This window comes from Drosophila albomicans, chromosome X, assembly GCF_009650485.2.
Source record: "Drosophila albomicans strain 15112-1751.03 chromosome X, ASM965048v2, whole genome shotgun sequence".
Taxonomy (NCBI): domain Eukaryota; kingdom Metazoa; phylum Arthropoda; class Insecta; order Diptera; family Drosophilidae; genus Drosophila; species Drosophila albomicans.
In genome coordinates, this window is record NC_047627.2 from 13,695,782 (window position 1) to 13,715,227 (window position 19,446).

Consider the following 19,446-nt stretch of genomic DNA (forward strand, 5'->3'; position numbering starts at 1 on the left):
ATTCTCGAGTATTTTAATATTTTAAATTCGTGGTTTCTGTCTAAAATAGTGGTATATTTTCTATAACCATATTTTATTTTCGCAGTGATAATATTCTACAATTGGTTTTACTATTTAAAGAAGTAGTCAAAATGTAAAATAAACGTTTCTTAAGAAATTATTTATGCCCCCTTTATTAATAAATGTCGAATATTGATTAAAATTCTATCGCAATTTATTTATTTTACATGAAAAACTTATAATATGCAAGAAATCAAATGTAATAGATTAGTTATTTAATGTTAGTTCATGATATATAGAAATTTCTGGTTGTTGCCATGAATGACTCAACTTCAAATTCTTTCAGTGTAGATGCGCGTAGTCGTAGCACATTTTGGGCTCTAGTGTCAAGTGTGAATGCTTTGGGAATCCAATGCCAAACGCATGCTGCTCTGAGACGTGTTGTGTTCTGTTCTGTTTGGTTCTGTTTCTGTTGCGTTGTCGTTTTGTTGATTTTCATTATTTTAATTTACAACTTTCGTGGCGCCTCTTTGAAATTTGACATTATGAGCGAAGTGTACAGCAAGCTAGCTACTCGAATATCCTCGAATATTCGACACTCAAAGCAGATTCGAGTTTAGTATCCCTGTTGTAAATAAAGACGATAATGACAGCAAGTGAGAATCATTTTGTCAGTTTGCAGAGTAAATTAACTTGCTGATGCTATAGTACTTAAAATTTTTATATTTTTACGGAGTTTTCAAAGCATCTAATTAGATATGATTAGTATTCCAAAACTATTTATGTACATTCTTTTTTTTAATTTTTTAACATTAATTAAAATAAATGTATAAAAAAAATCTGTGGATTTTTTCAAGATGTTTTTTTTTATTGCAAAATAAATATAAATATAGCAAAATATCTTCTCACATAAAGAAAAAACTTGTTAAATTGAGGAAAAAATCTTTAATCAAGATTATATGATGTCAAAATTGAACAAAGAAAATCAAGATCAAAATTCTACAAAACATTTTGATTAATTTCAAGATTATATTTTTGTTTTATGAATGGAAAAAATCTCAAAATTGAACCAAGAAGGAGAAAACGTTCAGGAAAGTTTAAATAAAATAAAAATATTATTTTTTCTTGTGTTTTTTTGTACACGATTTATAATAACATTTATGTATGTTGGAAATATGAACTGTAGACTCAAATCTTGAATCTTCTGCTGTCAAATAAATAAATAATGCAGTATATTTTAATACCAAATAGATGTTAATTTCGCTTAGAAGTTGGGGAAAGCAAATAGTTATATATAATATATGTATATATTATATTTAGTTAGTAATATTAACGTATGCTGCAGATATGAACTGAAGGCTCAAATTTGAATCTTCTGACGTCACATAAATAAAAAATGCAGTATATTTTAATACCAAATATATGCTAATTTCGCTTAGAAGTTGGGGAAAAGCTAAAATCAAAGCAAATATGAACTGAAGGCTCAAATTTGAATCTTCTACTGTCAAATAAATAAAGAATACAGTATATTTTAATACCAAATAAATGTTAATTTCGCTTAGAAGTTGGGGAAGCAAATAGTTATATACATATAATATATGTATATATTATATTTAGTTAGTAATATTAACGTATGCTGCAGATATGAACTGAAGGCTCAAATTTGAATCTTCTGACGTCACATAAATAAAATATTCAGTATATTTTAATACCAAATATATCTTAATTTCGCTTAGAAGTTAGGGAAAATCTAAAATCAAAGCAGATATGAACTGAAGGCTCAAATTTGAATCTTCTGCCGTCACATAAATAAAAAATATAGTATATTCTTATACCAAATATATGTTAATTTCACGTGAACTAAAATAAGATGGGACTAAGAAATACTCAAGAGCGTAAGTTAAACGGATACTCACGTCTCTTATAGTAATTTATGTATTTGCTGTGAAGCATTTGCTATTCATTGTCATGGAGACATTGCGATTGCTAAACATATGAACATCGTTGGCCACCTCCCTCTTTAAGTTGAATCCTCCCCCCCCCCATCTCATAAGAAAAACGAAAATAAATGCACAGCTTAATCTACTCTTAACGCACACACACACACACACAAAAAGGAAAAAAGGCAGAAAAAATCAAAACCAATCTGTACTCACTTCAATTTCAATCTGTTCGTTCCCTTCTTCTTCTTGTTTTGGACCCTTGGACCCTTGGAAAACATCTCCCCCATGCCGCGATTGTCTGGCAACGACCCCAGCTAAATCTACGGTAATAAAATTTAAATCACCCAAAACAAGAGTCAACATATATACAGAAGCCAGCGATGAGTTTTGTCGTAAATAACGTAACTGGCGAAACCAAAGCAAATAGCGTTGAGCATTCAGAGCGTTAAGCGTTTTTCTTCTACCCATGACATTTTTGTACGCTTACGCTTACGGTTAAGTCGTTAACGACAAGGATGGTCGGGCGGGCCGCCCACGATGACGCCCACTACGCAGTATATACCAAATATAGTATTCGGTAAATGTTAAATAAACTGTCGCTGTCTCTGACTCTGACTCTGCACTCCAAAAATGCCAAATGTCACCCTCTATATAAGGAGGAAATTCCCCTTCTCGTTTTGCCTCTTGCCACCCATCACCCCACTTCCAACAATGATCCGGTCGGAAGTCCTTGCGTCCTTGCGTCCTTGTGTCCTTGCATCCCCGATGATGGTCATGATTGAGTCTAAACATATTTTACGCTTACCACCCATTTTTACCATACTTACCAGCATAATTTGTGAATTTGGGAAGATGCAGATACAGATACAATTTCCGACAATCGTCGACAAATTGATTTTTATTGGGAGGCAGGCACTAAAACACAAAAAAAAAATAAAAAAAAAAAACAACAACAGAAATAGAAATAGAATATAATGAAATTGTGTCCGAAATAACTTCTGTTTTTTTTTTGTATTTATTTTAAATTGAAATTTTATTTTTTCTTCAATTAAAACTTTTGAAATTTTGTTAAATTGTGTTAAAAAAAAATAAAACATATGAATATAATTACATATATATATATATAAATATAATATATTTACTAAAAGATGCAAAGTGTCAGCTAAAATCGATTTGTGGTCGTTTTGTTTTAATTTTTATTTTGTTTTCTGGTTTCGAAGTAAATCCTATAAATATTTACTTAATCGTATGGAAATTAATAAAACAACAAAAATATTTAGCACTGAAAAAAATGTATTTATCATATGGTTTTTGTTTGTTTTTATTATTATTATTATACGGATAGCAAAAATAAAACAAATAACTAGATTTATTTTACAAAATGACGCTAAGTACGCAACACTAGAGAGAGACAAATTTAAAGAGAGCGAGATAGAGAGGACTGCATAAAATACAAAGAATTCAATTGTTTCCATTTTTTTTATTTTATTTTTATGATTTTACGATGTTCTCTAATCTGTCTAGTTAATAAGTTTGTGTGTATAGAAAGAAGTCCTCTCATCTTTTTTGTGGGTTTTCTTTCTTTGGTTGTCCCTCTGCCAGCACCCAGTTTTCTAAACATTTCTTTTTTTTAATATTAGTTTTAAGCACATCCAATTAATTTAACTTTGAATCGATCTTTGTTGATTTTTGTATTAAGCAAAGCAATTGTTTTTTTTTTGTTTTGTTTTTTTTTTGTAACCTTATTTAAGTTATCATCAAAATTGATTTGTTTTGCCTTCCTTTATTTGGACTAGAAATATTAATTTAATTATATATATATATATTTAATATATTTTGCGTTTTCTTCTTCTTCTTCTGCATTTGTTGAGCTTGCTTGTTAATGTTTGTTTGTCAACCAATAATAAGACTCTCATGTAATGAAATCAGATTTCGCATTTGTTTTTTTGTTCGGTTTATGTTGTTGTTTAGTTTCGCATTTTATTTTATTTTGTATTCAGAATATAATATATGTATGTAATATTGATGTATATATATATAATAAACGTTGCTGTTTTTCTTTCTTTTCTTACTTTTTGCCAATAGATAATTCTTTTACTTATGCAATATTAAAAAAAAAATTACATCTATGTGCTAGTAAAAAAAAATTATCAAAATTATTTTACTTTTGCTTTTGCGCTAGCAAGAACAATATTTGATAGGTTCCATATTTGAGAATCATTTACGATTTAGACATAAATATCTATATGTATGTGTGTGTGTTTAGACGTATTATTAAATATATATATATATATATATATATATATATGCGTATGTATAGACATCTAGAGACATGTTAAATACATATATACAAAAGTTATAAACTGAATTGTGACACAAAAAAAAAAAAAAAAAAATCTAGACAAAAAAAATTGTATTCGTCTTGCGAATTGATTTGCAAATTGATTGTTATTAATTAAGTAGCTGATAAATAGCTGATTATACATAACAACACACACATATATATACATATATATATACACGTACACATATATATATATATACATATATATATGTGGTAAAGTATCTGCCAGATACATTTCGCTCTCTCTCTAAAACCTAAGGACTCGACACGTACAATTACAATTACAATTACAATTACATACATTCAATATAGTGTAGTTGTTTTTCATTTCATTTTCATTTTCATTTGCATTTTCATTTGTTATTTTTGTTGAAGCAGCTCAAGAAGCAATTTGTGTGGCAACCAGGAACCCATTTCCGCTCAATTGGTGAACAGAAAGGGTCCCAGCGAACCTCAAACCATCGGCGGCTTGATATCGACCAGGGCGCTGTGATCGAGTCGATGATCCAGCCCTGGACTGGAGGCCGATGCGCCTGTGACCAGGTGATGATGATGGTGATGTAAATGCGTGTGTGGATGGGAATGTTGCTGCGAGAATTGCTGATGTTGCTGTTGTTGTTGTTGATGCTGTTGATGTTGCTGCTGCTGTTGCTGTTGATGTTGCTGATGTTGTTGATGTTGCTGCTGTTGATGCTGTTGCTGCTGCTGTTGCTGCTGCTGCTGATGCAACATCACCGGCGAGCCGCCCGCGGCGACCATCTGGTGCGGCGTGGCCAGGTGCAGACCGCCGCCCAGCAGACTGCTGCCGCTGCCGCTGGGCGTGCTTGAGGCGCTGTGCGCGTGCAGCGAGGTTGGGGTGCCGGGATGGCTGCCACCGGCTACCGACCGATTGGAGCTAGCAGCAACGGGGCCGTTGCTTGTGCCACTGCCATTGCCATTGCCACTGGCTCCATTGCTGCTGCTGGTTGCGGAGCCACCCCCGCCGCCACCAACGGCGCCCGTCTGTTGGCCACTGGACGCGCCGCCCAGCCCGTTCGACTCACCCGACTGATTGGCGGGATCCTCGGAATCGCTGCACGACTCCGAGGAGCCCTTCTTAATGCCACCGATGCCATTTGGGGCGGTGCCGTTGTGGGTCTTCACGTGCTTGGCCAGATGGTCGCTGCGCATAAAGCGCTTGTTGCACACGGGGCAAGCAAAGCGCTTCTCGCCGGTGTGCGTCCGCAGATGCCGCTGCAGCTCGTCGGAGCGCGTGAAACGCTTGCCGCAGAACAGCCAGTTGCACACAAAGGGACGCTCGCCGGTGTGCCAGCGCAGATGCGCCTTCAGATGCGACGTCTTCCCGTACACCTTGCCACAGCCCGGAATGTGGCACGAATGGATGTTCTTCTTCCGCAAATGCACCCCAGCCGGACCCAAACGCTCCGCCTCCTGGCAGTTCGGGCAATCGCATGTGGCACGTCCCGCATAGCGACGCTGCGACCTCGGCGATGGCGTCGATGGCGACGATGTTTGCGGCGAGGCAGCGCTCGCTGCTGCCGCCGATGGCGAGCTGTGGGGCAACGAGAAGCCACCCACGCCCACCCCGACGCCCACGCCCTGACCCGGCAGCATGCTCTTGTAGGTATCCTGCAGCAGATGCTGACCGGAACCCAGCAGGTGGGCGGTATTCGAGAGCGAATGCGACAGCGCCGAACTGTAATCGCTGCCAGCAGCAGCGGCATTCGCATAGTTCGCCATCGTCGAGTGCATCCCTGCGGCCTGAACCGCTGCGCTTCCCATGTCCAGCCAGCTGCCGGCAGCCGCAGCGCTGTGCATGTCCCACCATCCGTTGACGGAGTTAACGCTGGCTGCCTCGGCTGCTTTGTGCGAGACGGCATTGAAGGGCCAATCGTAGGGATGGCGAGAGTACACCGATCCAAAGGGGGCGCCCTCCACCTTCCCGAGGAGACCTTGGTGCATGTGATGATTGTCGGCCACCATGCTGGCGGTGGAGGTTGCGGTGTTGGGAAAGTACAGATCGCTGCCGTAGGCGCTGGCTGCCGGTGAGCTGCCGACGGCGGCGCACGATGAGGCCAGAGGTCGACTGTAAGGATAGATACTGAAATTACTCGCAAGTTGTATAGGGCGAACTGCATGAGGGATGGGGGGGGTGGAGCGTACATGACGCTTTCGTTTCTTTTGTCGGCAACGCACAGTGGTGCACATCGCAATGCCATGTGCTCAATGTGCACCACTGTGCGACGCCGTCGCGCTGCTTACCTAGCTGTGATGTTCACCATCGTGCTGTTGCTGCTCGCACTCGATAAGATGCTGCTGCTGCGTGTCCCTGCCTGGCCGGTGTCTCCTCCTCCGCTGCCGCTGGAACTTGAGGAGCTGGCTGCTGAGATGGCGCATGGTGAGTGCTGGCCAACGCTGCTGCTTCCACTGCCGCTGGCCGCACTGCCTCCGCCTCCACCTCCACCTCCACCGGATGTGCCACTGTTGCCCGCTGCTGGCGAGTTGGGACTCTTCTTCCACGGATGGAATCCTTTGCCCACAGCCGCGTCCGCGAGCGGTGGCGGCGATTTGTTCGACAGCTTGTTGCACTGGGCGGCCAGCATGGCCAGCGGAGTGCCGCGCAGACTGGGATGATCCTGCAAAGAAGCAAATTGATTCATCAGTTACGGGTTGAAGTGAAGAAGTCATCTGAGGATTCACATCTGTGGAGTGCCTTGATTTCAATACAAAGTTCACTCTAAATAAAGTGAACATACAAAATACAAATGGATCATCTTGTTTCGCCTAGAGAAGTAACAAAGCGAATATAAGCTTTTTTGAAATGTGGAATTTCAATTTTATCCTAAATTTCAGGAATTTAGACGTAGAGTGAAAGTTGGCTCCATAAATGTTACTAAAAGTTAACTTAACAAGTGATATACCAGCTGCCTATTTTGAATAAATACAAAACAATGTGGTATCTTATTTATGAAATATACCGAATTAATATACCAAAAAAATACTACACATTTATACCAAAGGCTTTTTTTCTACATCAACATAATCGTATACTCAAAACATTCTGTATTGTACAAAATACCAAATTAATATACCAAAAAAATACTGAAATATACCGAAGTTTTTTTTTCCTAAATCGATATATTCTTACATTGGAATCATTTCATAGAGAACAAAATACCAAGTTAATATACCAAAAAAATACTAACATAAACCTAAGGTTTTTTCCCCCTCTTAAATCGATATACTCTTAGATACAACACGTTCCATAGATTGAAAAATACTGAATTAATATAGTGCAAAAATACAAAAATATACCGAATACAAATTAATATGCCGAAAAAAATACTAAAATAGACCTAAGGGTTTTTTCCGTTAAATCGATATACTCTTAGATACAACACATTCCATAGACTGAAAAAAACTGAATTAATATAGTGCAAAAATACAAAAATTTACCAAAAAAATACTAAAATAAACCTAAAGGATTTTTTCCCTTAAATCGATATAATCTTAGATGCAACACATTCAATAGACTGAAAAATACTGAATTAATATAGTGCAAAAATACTAAAATATACCGAAGGCTGTTTTTCCTAAATCGATATACTCTTACATTTAAAACATTCTATACTACAAAGTACAAAATATATTTTAGATTGTCAACCAAAATGATTATTATCCTATTATTTATAATTACAAAATTCTGCAACTAACTCGATTAATTATATGGTATGCTTGATTCATTTAGTTAGTTTTCATCTAAGAAAACTACATATTCAAATCGTTCAACATATTAATTGCTTCAATTTTTTTCCAATAGAAAAATGTTCAATTTTATTTTACTATACTTAATCTTTACACTAAATTGTTTTGTGTATCTATCTTATAATTTTAATTCGAGGTGTTCATAATAACAGTGTAATTACATGACAGCTTGTCAAAGAAAAAAGTGAAACAATTAAGTTGATTGGAAATTTTAATCATTTGCAACAAATGAACATCGATTATAAGTTTATCTTTAAAGTGTTCTTTTTTTTATGGATTTCAGATTTCATTTAGCTAGAATTTCTATAAATTCTTTCACTGCACTTGGACTTGTTCAAGTGCGATTATCTTGCATAATTAAGCAGAGCACCTTTTGCACAGATTTTCAAATTATTTAAATACAAATTCGTTATGCTCAATTTCGCTTCCTGTTGGCTGTTGGCTGTTGGCCACACCGACATCAACAGATTTCTACTCGAAATGCCGCCGACCCACAAAATTAATTCGCTACGTAAATCAAATACAAATTGCGCTTTTTATGTTAAATGCGACGCATTTTTACGGTCTATTTTCTTGTCTTCTTTATGCAGCAAAACACAAAAATACGGCTACGTGGCAACTGTGAGACAGCACAGTAGATACAGTGGACACCCGATGAAGTGAACTTTCTCTAGAGACAAAGGAAAAATATTCAGTAGCTATACTTTTATACTATAGATTTGAACTTGTATGAAGTGAACTTTCTCTAGAGACAAAGGAAAAATATTCAGTATATATTATATACTGATATACTGAAACATTTTTAGCTATACTTTTATACTATATATTTGAACTTATATAAAGTAAACTAACTTTCTCTAGAGACAAAGGAAAAATATTCAGTATATATTATATACTGATATACTGAAACATTTTAGCTATACTTTTATACTATAGATTTGAACTTATATGAAGTGAACTTTCTCTAGAGACAAAGGAAAAATATTCAGGATATATTATATACTGATATACTGAAACATTTTTAGCTATACTTTTATACTATGTATTTTTTTTACAAAAGTATGGAAAGAAGGTTGCAAAAGCATATTTTATTTTTCGACAGTATTTTAGTGATATACTGAAACATTGTTAGTTATACTTTTCTTTTACAAAAGTATGCAAAGAAGGTTGCATTTATTTTTCGACAGTATTTGAATATACTATACATATATAGTAATTAGGGAATAATGCTTTATACTGTCCGTTAAATTACTTTAAAATACTAAACAAGACTGACATAAGAATAACACGTAAATCGTAGATCGTAAGAAAAGTATTAAATGAATCGAAATCAAAGAATCTAGATAAATTCCTTTCCTGAACAGTTGCAGTTGAAACAAATTCACCAATTATCTTCAGTGCTGTGAATCTCAAGATTTCTCGTGTCCTTTTCATTGTACATCTGTTTTGTTGAGATATTCAACTTAATCAATTTCCATCTGTTTATTATGACATGATTGACGACGGTCGAAGCGGAACTTTGGGCAATAATTGCCAAGATTACCAAATCCCATTTGCTGGCTGTCGTTGATCCTTTTGCTAATTCCCATCAAACATATTGCTGCGACAGCTCAACAACATTCGTTTGACGCACCCCAAAAAAATACAGCAAAGAGAAAAGATTGTCAACAAAAGCAACAAAACATTAAACAGGCAACATCGTGAAGAAGAGGAAGAGCTGCAACCGTAAATCGAGTGAGGTAAAAGTCGACTTGGCCACTTTTTGCTTTTGTTTTTTGTTTGTGTGTGTGTGTGTGTTGACCGCCCAGTAGTCAAGTGGCTGTCTGGCTGTCGAGCAGAATTAAGTGAATAGTTTCTGTGCAACGATTTACAGTTGTTGCCTAGTTGGCTTTACCGTTGTGCCTAGTCTTCAAAAGGAGAGCGAAAAGCAGGCAGGAGGAGGAGCAGAAGGAGGAGCAGTAGCTAAGAAGGAGGTATAGCCAATGTTGACAACCAGCAATCAGCCGAAAGCCGAATATCGAGGTCGCGGAAGCTGCTATTTGTCGGATAATTTCTCGGGGGTCGCCCTACTACTGATGTTGTTGTTGTTGTTGCTGCTGCCCACCAAACCAAAAACAGTTCAACTTAACGGCCAAGTTGCATTTCCGCATTCGCTCAGTCATGATTGCAGGGGACGCTGTGTGTGTTGGGTGTGCGCTGCTGATTGGGCGGATAGACATTCGGATAATCGGATAATCGGATAGCTGGTTGCTGTGACTGTTTTGTGCGCCCAGCTTCAGCCCCATAGCCAAGACTCGAACCCCAAAGACAGTGTCTGGCATTGTGGCGTGCAATACTCGTATGGTAGACAGGTGCCACTGTGCCCCGCTAGCAGTGTAATGACATTGCCTCACACACACACACACACACACAGACTGAGAGGGATGAGCCTGTCTTTGGCTCAGATCAGTCTCAATCGCTGCTGTCTTCGTCTTCAGCTCGTGCAATGAAGGCCACCGTTTCACCGAAAATTCGATAGCCGAGCCAAACGAAGCCAAAGATCAACTCGCACCACATAATACATAATTGGAGCAATTTCAACGTCGTGCAACTGCGCCTCTTAAATGTGTATGTGTATGTGTGTGTGTGTGCTTAAGTGTGCAGCATGAAAGTTATGGAAAACCAGTAAGGATGCTCTGGCATTGAATGATCGACCAGTAGATACCACTTGATCATCTACAAAAATGTTCAAATTAATATAGATATGATTGATGTTATTTATATTCCTAATTTTCGTCATGATTTACGTTATGATAATATAAAATAATATAAAATATACCATATGTAACACAATAATATAAAATAATATATAAGATAATATATGTAAAAGAATAAAATTGTACTATATAATATTTGTATGGTTTTCAATATCAATTAAAATTATGAAAAATAATTATGTTTGAATTTGTTTTTGTTTACTTCTTACTTTTTATTAAATTTCATAGAAAAGAAATAATGTTTGAACCTTAAAAATGATTGAAATTGAAAAATGAATGAAATAAAAGAAAACTTAGAATTCCACTCGCATTAAACATTATTCCTGATACCACATAATAAACATTTACATAAGCCATATAGTTTGTAATATATAACAATGGAAAGCAGTAATATTGCAATAAGAATTTTAAAAATTAGTAAAAAAAAAACAAAAACATTTAATTAAAATAATAAATTAACTTTTCAACTGACACCCGATTGATTTAATGCGATTTAATGAATTCCACTTGAAGTTAAACCCACGAAAAGATCATAAAATTGTTGAATTCGTAATGAATTTAAAGTGATCATAGAATTGCATCATATCGTAAATCAAGCATTTGAATTTATTTTCCAAAAGAATTTGCATAAAATGGGTGCAACACGGAATGGAAAACATAAAAAGAGAGAGAGAGAGAGAGATAGAAACCATGATACCCACTTGCCAGCATGCAATGTTTACAGAGCAGGCTAGTTAGTCAGTCAGTCAGTCAGTCAGTCGTTCAGTTAGTCAGTCAATCAATCAAGTCTTTGAAAATTAAAGTGTACGTTTGATTTGATTAATCGTTGAGCGCGCGGAAAAACAAAATAATAACAAAACGCCAGTAATAATAATAATATCTTTTATTTCAATATCAATATACGCCTCTAATCTCGCATAACGTGAGCTATGCTTAGCTTTTCTGCCCCACAGGGGGCGCCACTGAGGCGCCATCGAGTCGACCTAACGCCATCCGAATTGACCAAATTAGCGAAGCGCGTCGCTGTCGCTGTCCAACTGCAACTGCAACATCGGAAAAGAACAAGAGAACACACAGAGGGGGAAAAAAAAGAAGCCTAATCCCAAAACCGAAGCGAAGCGAGGTGAATTGAAAAGAGGACGACAGACAACAACAACACACATGAATAATGAATTGTTTTCCAAAATTTATGTTATTGGCATTAAACAATGAGAGCCAGAAGAGAGTTCTGAAACTGTGTCCAGTTCTCGCTCCCACTTCAAAGGGCAACGCTTCGGGCCACATCGAATTTAGATTTTTTATGTTTTTATGGTTATTGCCGACACGCTGCCTCTGCCGCAGTCGCAGTCGCTGCCTCAGTCAGCGTTTCGCTGCACTTTGTTGCACTCGTTACTCTGCAGTTGGTCTGCCCCCTCTCGCTCTCGCTCTCTCTCTCACGCTGTCTGTCCGTCCGTCCGTCCGTCTGCTGTCTTTCTTTTGTTCTCCCACTCACACGACCGAGTGCGGAGCTCTTAAGCGCCAACACCTGCTGTGAAAATTATGACACCGCCTCCGATTGATACGCGCAACTTGTTGTCGGCTATCGCACAAAAGGTGCTGAACCTGCAGCGCCGTCGTTGATAGCGCCCGCTGTGACTTTCAGTCTTCCGACCTGCCTGTTGCTGTGTTGCTCTTACTGTTGTTGCTCCCTCAGCTAGACACAGTAATTTGCTGCCGCCACCGCCACAGCCACCGCCAACGTCACCGCCATCGCCACCTGCTGTGCTAACCGAATTTGTTTAACTCGCGCCTTGCTCTGATTGGCTTCCAAATGACAATAAACTGCCTTTCATTAGCCAAATGCATTCCCCCCCCCCCCCCCCCCACCTACGTTTTCCTCTTTGATATTCCGCACAACAAAACACTCGTAATTATGTTTGAAAATACTCCAAAATTTTAGTTTTCCACTAGAATTTTAAGAACTAATTAAGAAAATTGGAAACAAAAAACTACGCGACATTCTAAAGTTTGAGCACGCTTTTTGAATTAATGTTTTAAGCTCTTTAAATATAACCTACTCTGTGTTTAAATTGATAGCTAAGAAGTTAAACAACATTTAAATATATGAACTATGAATTATTATTTTATATGGAATTTATTTACGTCAATCGTAAAAGTTGATAAAAGAGTATAATTTGGAATTACAAATTGACTGATATTTTAAAATATTATATCAAAAATAATACATACACATATAATAACAAGTAAGAAAACTACATTCGAAAGCTAGCCATTTTGAATAAAGGCAAAACTGTTGCGGTATTATTCTAAAAATATACCAATTAAATATGGTGAAAAATACCAAAAGCTAGGTTTGGTATATCGATATACTATTACCTTCAAAATATGCAACAGGTATTATGCTAAAAATATACCAATTATATATACTGAAAAATACCAAAATCTAAGTTTGGTATATCGACATACTATTACCTTCAAAATATACAACAGGTATTATGCTAAAAATATACCAATTATATATACTGAAAAATACCAAAATCTAAGTTTCAAAATATACAACAGGCATTATGCTAAAAATATACCAATTATATATACTGAAAATACCAAAATCTAAGTTTGGTATATCAATATACTATTACCTTCAAAATATACAACAGGTATTATTCAGAAAATATACCAATTAAAAATACTGAAAATGTCAAAATCCAGGTTTGGTATATCGATATACTATTACCTTCAAAATATACAACAGGTATTATTCAGAAAATATATACCGAATGAATGTACTAAGAAATATCGAAGTCTATAATTGGTATATTATCACATCACAAATATACAAGAAAGGCATTACATCCAAGAAAAATATACTGAATCAATATAGTACAAAAATACTATTACATACAAAATTTACCAATTAGAACAAAATATGTCAGATTGCCAACCCAAGCAGCTAACCGAATGGTTATATCGCTAAGATTTTTGTCATTGATCGAGAATATAAATGTATAATTTATGGGATATATTTACATCCTTCTGCTTGTTACATACAACGTTAAAATACTCTTCTATGCTATAAAAATCGAATATACAAATCTGAAAGATATTTGATAGCTAAGTTCACCGACGGCTGCACTTGAAGTTGCTTGTAGAATGGACTCAAAAGGTTAAATCATGTTGACACAATTCTCTGTGTTGTTGCAAAAGATTGCAGAGTGGCAAAACATGTCTAGGAAATTGGAAAAACTAATTGAGAATTAACAAACGCAATTGTTGCACACATGTGTGTGTGTATGGATGGGATAAATGTTTCGGTTGCAACTCGCAAAACTAGTCTGAAAATAAATGATTTACGGCAATCATTTATTTTTATGGCACTTTTCTGTTTTGAATTAAGCGTTTTCAATTGAATCAATCGAAATGGTTTACTCGGAAGAGCACACATTAGTTGAAATGATTCTTCAACGCGTATCTAGAACATGTATCTTGTATCTTGTATCCATGTGTGTAAAAGTTGGGGTAGTAAAATCGCCAAACTTTGTGGCACAGTGTAACAAACACTCAAAGGCAATCAAAGCAAAGCAAAAACTCTTCTCAACTCTCAACTAGCGCACAAAATTTTGTTGGTTAGTTTGGTGGCAACATAAAAAAGTAAAAAAAAGTTAACTGCAGTCAGGCTGCAGATCGTAACGGCGCCAATGTACACATATAAAAGCGAAGAAGAGGCAGTAAAAAGTTAAACTGGAGGCAACTGCAATTGGCAATTGGCAATGGCAAAACTTGCAGAGCTCCCAGCTCCGAGCTCCGGATTCACAACCAGCCACAACCAAAACAGGGTCTGCTGGTTGGCTACCCAAATACGCGACCCGCCACACAGATGAGCCAAAAAACCAAAAAAAAAAATAATACAGAAACTAAATGGTGTGGTGTAGAAATTGTGGTGCTGTGGAGCCAAGTCGAGTCAAGCCAAGCCGAGAGTTTCATAGGCAATTAAAAAGTTCATTTTTATTTCAGCAGTCAGGCAGGCAGAGAGAGGCAGTGTGAGAGAGGGGAGATGGCGACGGAGGCCTGCCAGCTAACCAGAAGCCAAAACATTGCCATCCTCTAGCCCAAGGCAATTTTTGAAGGACTCTCTCTCTCTCTCTGTGTGTGTTGACTGGGAAGGCTGAGGCTGAGGCAGAGACTGAGGCTTAGGCCGAGTCATTGCCATTAGCATGTAAAGTGTAAACTAATGGCTTTGATTTTGGCTGCTTGCTGGCTGCTCAACAGCGTGGGAACTGCTGACTAACTCTGCTGACGTTGGTGCAAAGGCAAAAGCCAAAAGCAAAGGCAAAGGCGATGGCAAAGGGAATGGAAATGGGAATGGCAAAGGAAACAAGCGAACTGCTAGCGAAGGGTCAATGTGGAGCACGGTTCAACTGGTATCTAAGAAGTTTAATAACATAAAAAAAAAAAACGAATCGCACACAGAAGTTGGCTAAATCAGCGACTTCTATACTATATACTATAATGTGCTGCGCCTCAGACAAAGTTAAAGTTTGAAAACTGAAGCCAGCATCCGTGCGAAAGGGTTTTGTTGTCTGCTCTGTCTTTGTCTCAGCGTGGTCCAGAGTTCCTTGAAACTGGTCCTGTTCGTTGTTGGCTTGTTCTCGATTGCCTGGATGCTCTCTTATAAGTAAGCCATACACGAAAACTCATTAACAATGACGCAGCCGCTGCAAACGGGCCTCGAAAAAATAACAATAACAACAGCAACAAAAATTAATGGAGTTTCATCATAATTTTATTTCTGTTTTTTTTTTTTTTTTTGTAGTTTGTGTTTTTTTTTTTTCTCTGTTTTATCTGCGAGGCAAAAGCGAGCCTGTTTATTGTTGCTGGCGTTGCTGTTGTTGCTTTTTTTTATTATTTATTATTTTTGCGAAATCTTAAAAAGCGGAATCGACTCAAGTCTCAAGTCTCGAGTCTCTGAAGTCAAGTCTGCGCCAGAGATAATTACGGCTCCGGCTTGGGCCCCCAATATATAGTATGCAACACACACACACACACACACACACACACATGCACACACACACAGACAGACATATGCGTGGCCACCGTTTTGTAGCCATAACCCAAATTGATGAAGTGCATTAAGGTGTCTTAAATGTGCGGCAACAGCCCAAAGTCGACTCTCCAAAGCCGATCCCGATCAAAACCAAACCGAGCCGAATAAGAACGCTCTACTCAAGCCTGATCGATTATGAAATACCCTGTAAAGCAGTCCGAATGACTGATGAAGCTCTAAAAGCTCTAGATATGAAAACTGACTTAAAAAAATTTACTTTAATTGAAAGGAAATATCGAAAATGATATAAAATATATTGAACTCAAACATTTTTTCAATGTTTATTACTTTATTTACTTTTAAATTTAAAATATCTATATTTTTGTTTTAGAATTTACAGCGATTACACAATTAACGCCCTTAACGTTTATTACTTTGTTTAATTTTAAATTAAAAAATGTGATTTCAGTCTTTGTAGGTAAACATTTATATTACTTTAATATTATGTTATATTATAAATATACATGTAACAAAAACTAGTTCAACTTCATAATAGATTACTATTTATTTTAAAAATACAACAAATATCAATAGTTAACTTTAAGGCTTATAAACATCTGGCAACATTTTATTTAATTTTCATTTCCACATTTTGAATAAATATTTCTATTGAACTTGAAGCGAAACGACTCTATACACGCAGTCTGCTCAATGTTTACAGGGTATAACAAGTGTAATATACGTTTTTAATTTACGAAATGCTTTAATTTTATGTTTATGCCTCGACAGCATCAACAGCAACAGACTCGAGTAGTTGGCTCACTTTACTGTTCATTAGTTGGTCGCCTTTGATGGGATTCCATTTGAACGCGCAGTTCATCACTGCCATGTGGAGTAGATAGAAAGAAGAGTATCGTTACTCGTTACTTCTTCCTTCTTCCTTCTTCCACTTGTTCGAGTGCAGGACACATGAGTACTAGAAAGAAGGGAGCTTTCAACCCCACACGCCCACTTGGTCTAAAATGTCATGATTAACTGACCGCTCATTAAGACCACATGACAGTTTTTCTCTCTTCCCCCCCCCAGAATGGCAAAAGCATAGCGCCTTCTAGCGCTCTCTCTCCCCCTCTCTCTCCCCCCGCTTTCTCAACTTCGATCAACCCTCAATGGGGTCACATTTAATTTGTCTCATATTGCAATTAATTTGAACTCTAACTCCACTCTTGCCACTTGGCTTGGATGGGAGACTAAAAGAGTGTTTGGAGTACTGTCTGCAATTAATTGGGGTTGATTATAATGGTTATCAATTATGTATCAAGTGCAGCAATCTTCGAGATATGGCAAAGGCAACGAAAAGATACAAATCCATTGCATTTTTCATATTTCATTGCAAATGATCCGATTTTATACCCATTAAACACGCGCTAAATTGGTATTACCTGATGTACTTCAATGTATTTAACGCGATATTTCCTGACTTTTTCAACATGTGCATACTATAAAATAAGCATACTTGATGTATTAAAAACATCTTGTTGTTGTCTGCAAATACTTGTAGCCATTTAATTAGAAGTGTCATTAACATAGATTGACATCTAGCTTTATCATGAATAGTTTATGACTTACAAGTGTCTGATACACGGGGAACTTATTACTAAATGTTTTCTGATAAGTACTTTACTAATTATTAGACTTTATTAGATTAGTGATTTAGTTTTTTAGTTTCTGCCATACTTCGAAATGTGTAACAAGCATAAATAAGTATGAAAGCGGAAAAAAGCAACTCGGTGCGGTATTATTCTTAAAATATACCAAAATAAGTATCATTTTGGTATATCGATAAAGTACTACGTTCAAAATATACCACAGACGGCAAAATATACCAAATTGTGAATTGAAGCAATTAAGATTCGATTTCTTTAGACGTTTTTTTACAATCTAAACCATTTCTTAAATAGCTTCAAGAACTTTTATCCGAATCATAAGAGTTAAATAATTTGGGATTTCAATTGAGCTCCCTTTTCGTCAGTATATCATCGAATAACAAATTTTATAATAGAGAACTGCGTTTGATTAAGTTTATTATTTTATAAACTAATGAAATTTGATAAAATATCATTAAGAGTGAGCTTGCTCAATCGACAGATGTGTTTGGGTTGTTCTGCAAACAAGTTTCTTAGAAAACCAGCAAAGGAGCTTCATATATAATATAATATGTATGTATGTGCATGTGTGGTGAGCTTAGTCCTGGGTTCGCTCTACCATAGAGTGGATGTGATAATTGCCCTCTACTTAGACTGGTATTGGACGCTTTCTTTTTTCTTCGTCGTTTTTGTGGTTCGTTAGTCTGCGTGTTAAGCAGCAATCCAAGTTTTTCCAAAACGTGCCACAAAATTAGAAAATTATTGCTAAACTATTTGCAACTTGACGTGTCGGAGATATAAAGTTTAACGAGAAGAATCATATTTTGTATAACAATTTGTGAGTTTGTAAAAAGGTTGCGCAGTATTGGTAATTATTTGTTAATTTAAGAGGAGATATTTTTTATTGGAATGCATTATAAAAAAAACAACTGAATTGATTTAAATTTTGTTGTCATATTTACATATTTACATATTTAAGAAGACCTTAATATTATATGCAGAGATAGAATAACTTGACGGAGTAAGCTGAAGTTTTTTATTCATGAAAATATTTGAAAAAGTGGTTTATGATTTGTAGAGAAATTTTGGTATGTGTTCTGTGGCACGTTCAATTAATAAAGTTCTAATAAATTAGGAAAAAATACTTCTTACTTCTTTCTTTTAGGAAGAAGTGAATCTTCTTTGTTCTATGGACTGAGTCATGAGTCATCAGTCCTCAGTCAGAACAAAGAATTTTATAACATAAATTGAGCAGATGAGCTGCTTTTAGTAATAAATTTTGATGAAATCAATTAATTGAGGAAAGCATAAGAGGCAGAACTAATGAAATCATTTAACCAACAAACATGAGTAAGTAAAAAAAGCGAGTCAAAGAATTTCACAAATTTTGACCTTTCTACATGTATTTTATTTACATTTGAAAATACTATATGTTATAAATTTCGCACTTTGATTAATTAATCAAAATAGTTTATTAATAGCCACAATTTGTAGAAATTGATAGGTGAAACTCAAATGTCTACAAATGTTTGGCAATCTCCACATACGATGTTTGTATTAATATCTTGAGTACATTACAATAGTGAAAGTTGAAATATTACAAGCAGCAAGTTAAATACACAATATCGAAAGCCATCAAATAAATTGAAAATACGTAAGTTAAAATAGAGAGAGTGCTTGACTTGGAGATACCTCTTAAACACTTTAAGACAACTTTGAGTTCGACTATAAAAAAGTTGAAAAAGTTTAAAGCTTAAATTTTGATGAAACTCCTTTAACACCTATGATTAATTATTATAAATTGTTGAAATACACATCTGAAAGTATAGAATCAATTGATAATTTGCTAAATTAAATTTTTTTTATCTCCAATAACATAACTATTTGTGACATAATTCTTCACCATATATTAAAGAGAGAACAATCTACATCGGAATATTTCGTTGTTAAGCAC

The 19,446-nt window shown here is 36.2% G+C and overlaps 1 protein-coding gene and 1 long non-coding RNA gene across 4 annotated transcripts in view; one reads left to right on the forward strand and one right to left on the reverse strand.

The window, feature by feature from the left end:
* Positions 1–4,529: 4,529 nt before the first annotated feature.
* LOC117577901 (transcription factor Sp9) overlaps positions 4,530–19,446 on the reverse strand; it is a 39,588-nt gene continuing 24,671 nt past the window's right edge. For 2 of the 3 annotated variants that reach the window (XM_052008368.1, XM_034262891.2), the window contains exons 3-4: positions 6,550–6,923; positions 4,530–6,388 (exon numbers count right to left, since the gene is read on the reverse strand). In XM_052008368.1, coding sequence (XP_051864328.1) covers positions 4,741–6,388; positions 6,550–6,923 — 2,022 coding nt within the window. In that variant the 3' untranslated portion in view covers positions 4,530–4,740. The remainder of the gene's footprint in view (positions 6,389–6,549; positions 6,924–19,446) is intronic. The other variant, XM_034262892.2, reaches the window with a different exon arrangement.
* LOC127566390 (uncharacterized) overlaps positions 18,615–19,446 on the forward strand; it is a 37,392-nt gene continuing 36,560 nt past the window's right edge. Inside the window, exon 1 of the long non-coding RNA XR_007955680.1 lies at positions 18,615–18,842. This is a non-coding gene — a long non-coding RNA (uncharacterized LOC127566390). The remainder of the gene's footprint in view (positions 18,843–19,446) is intronic.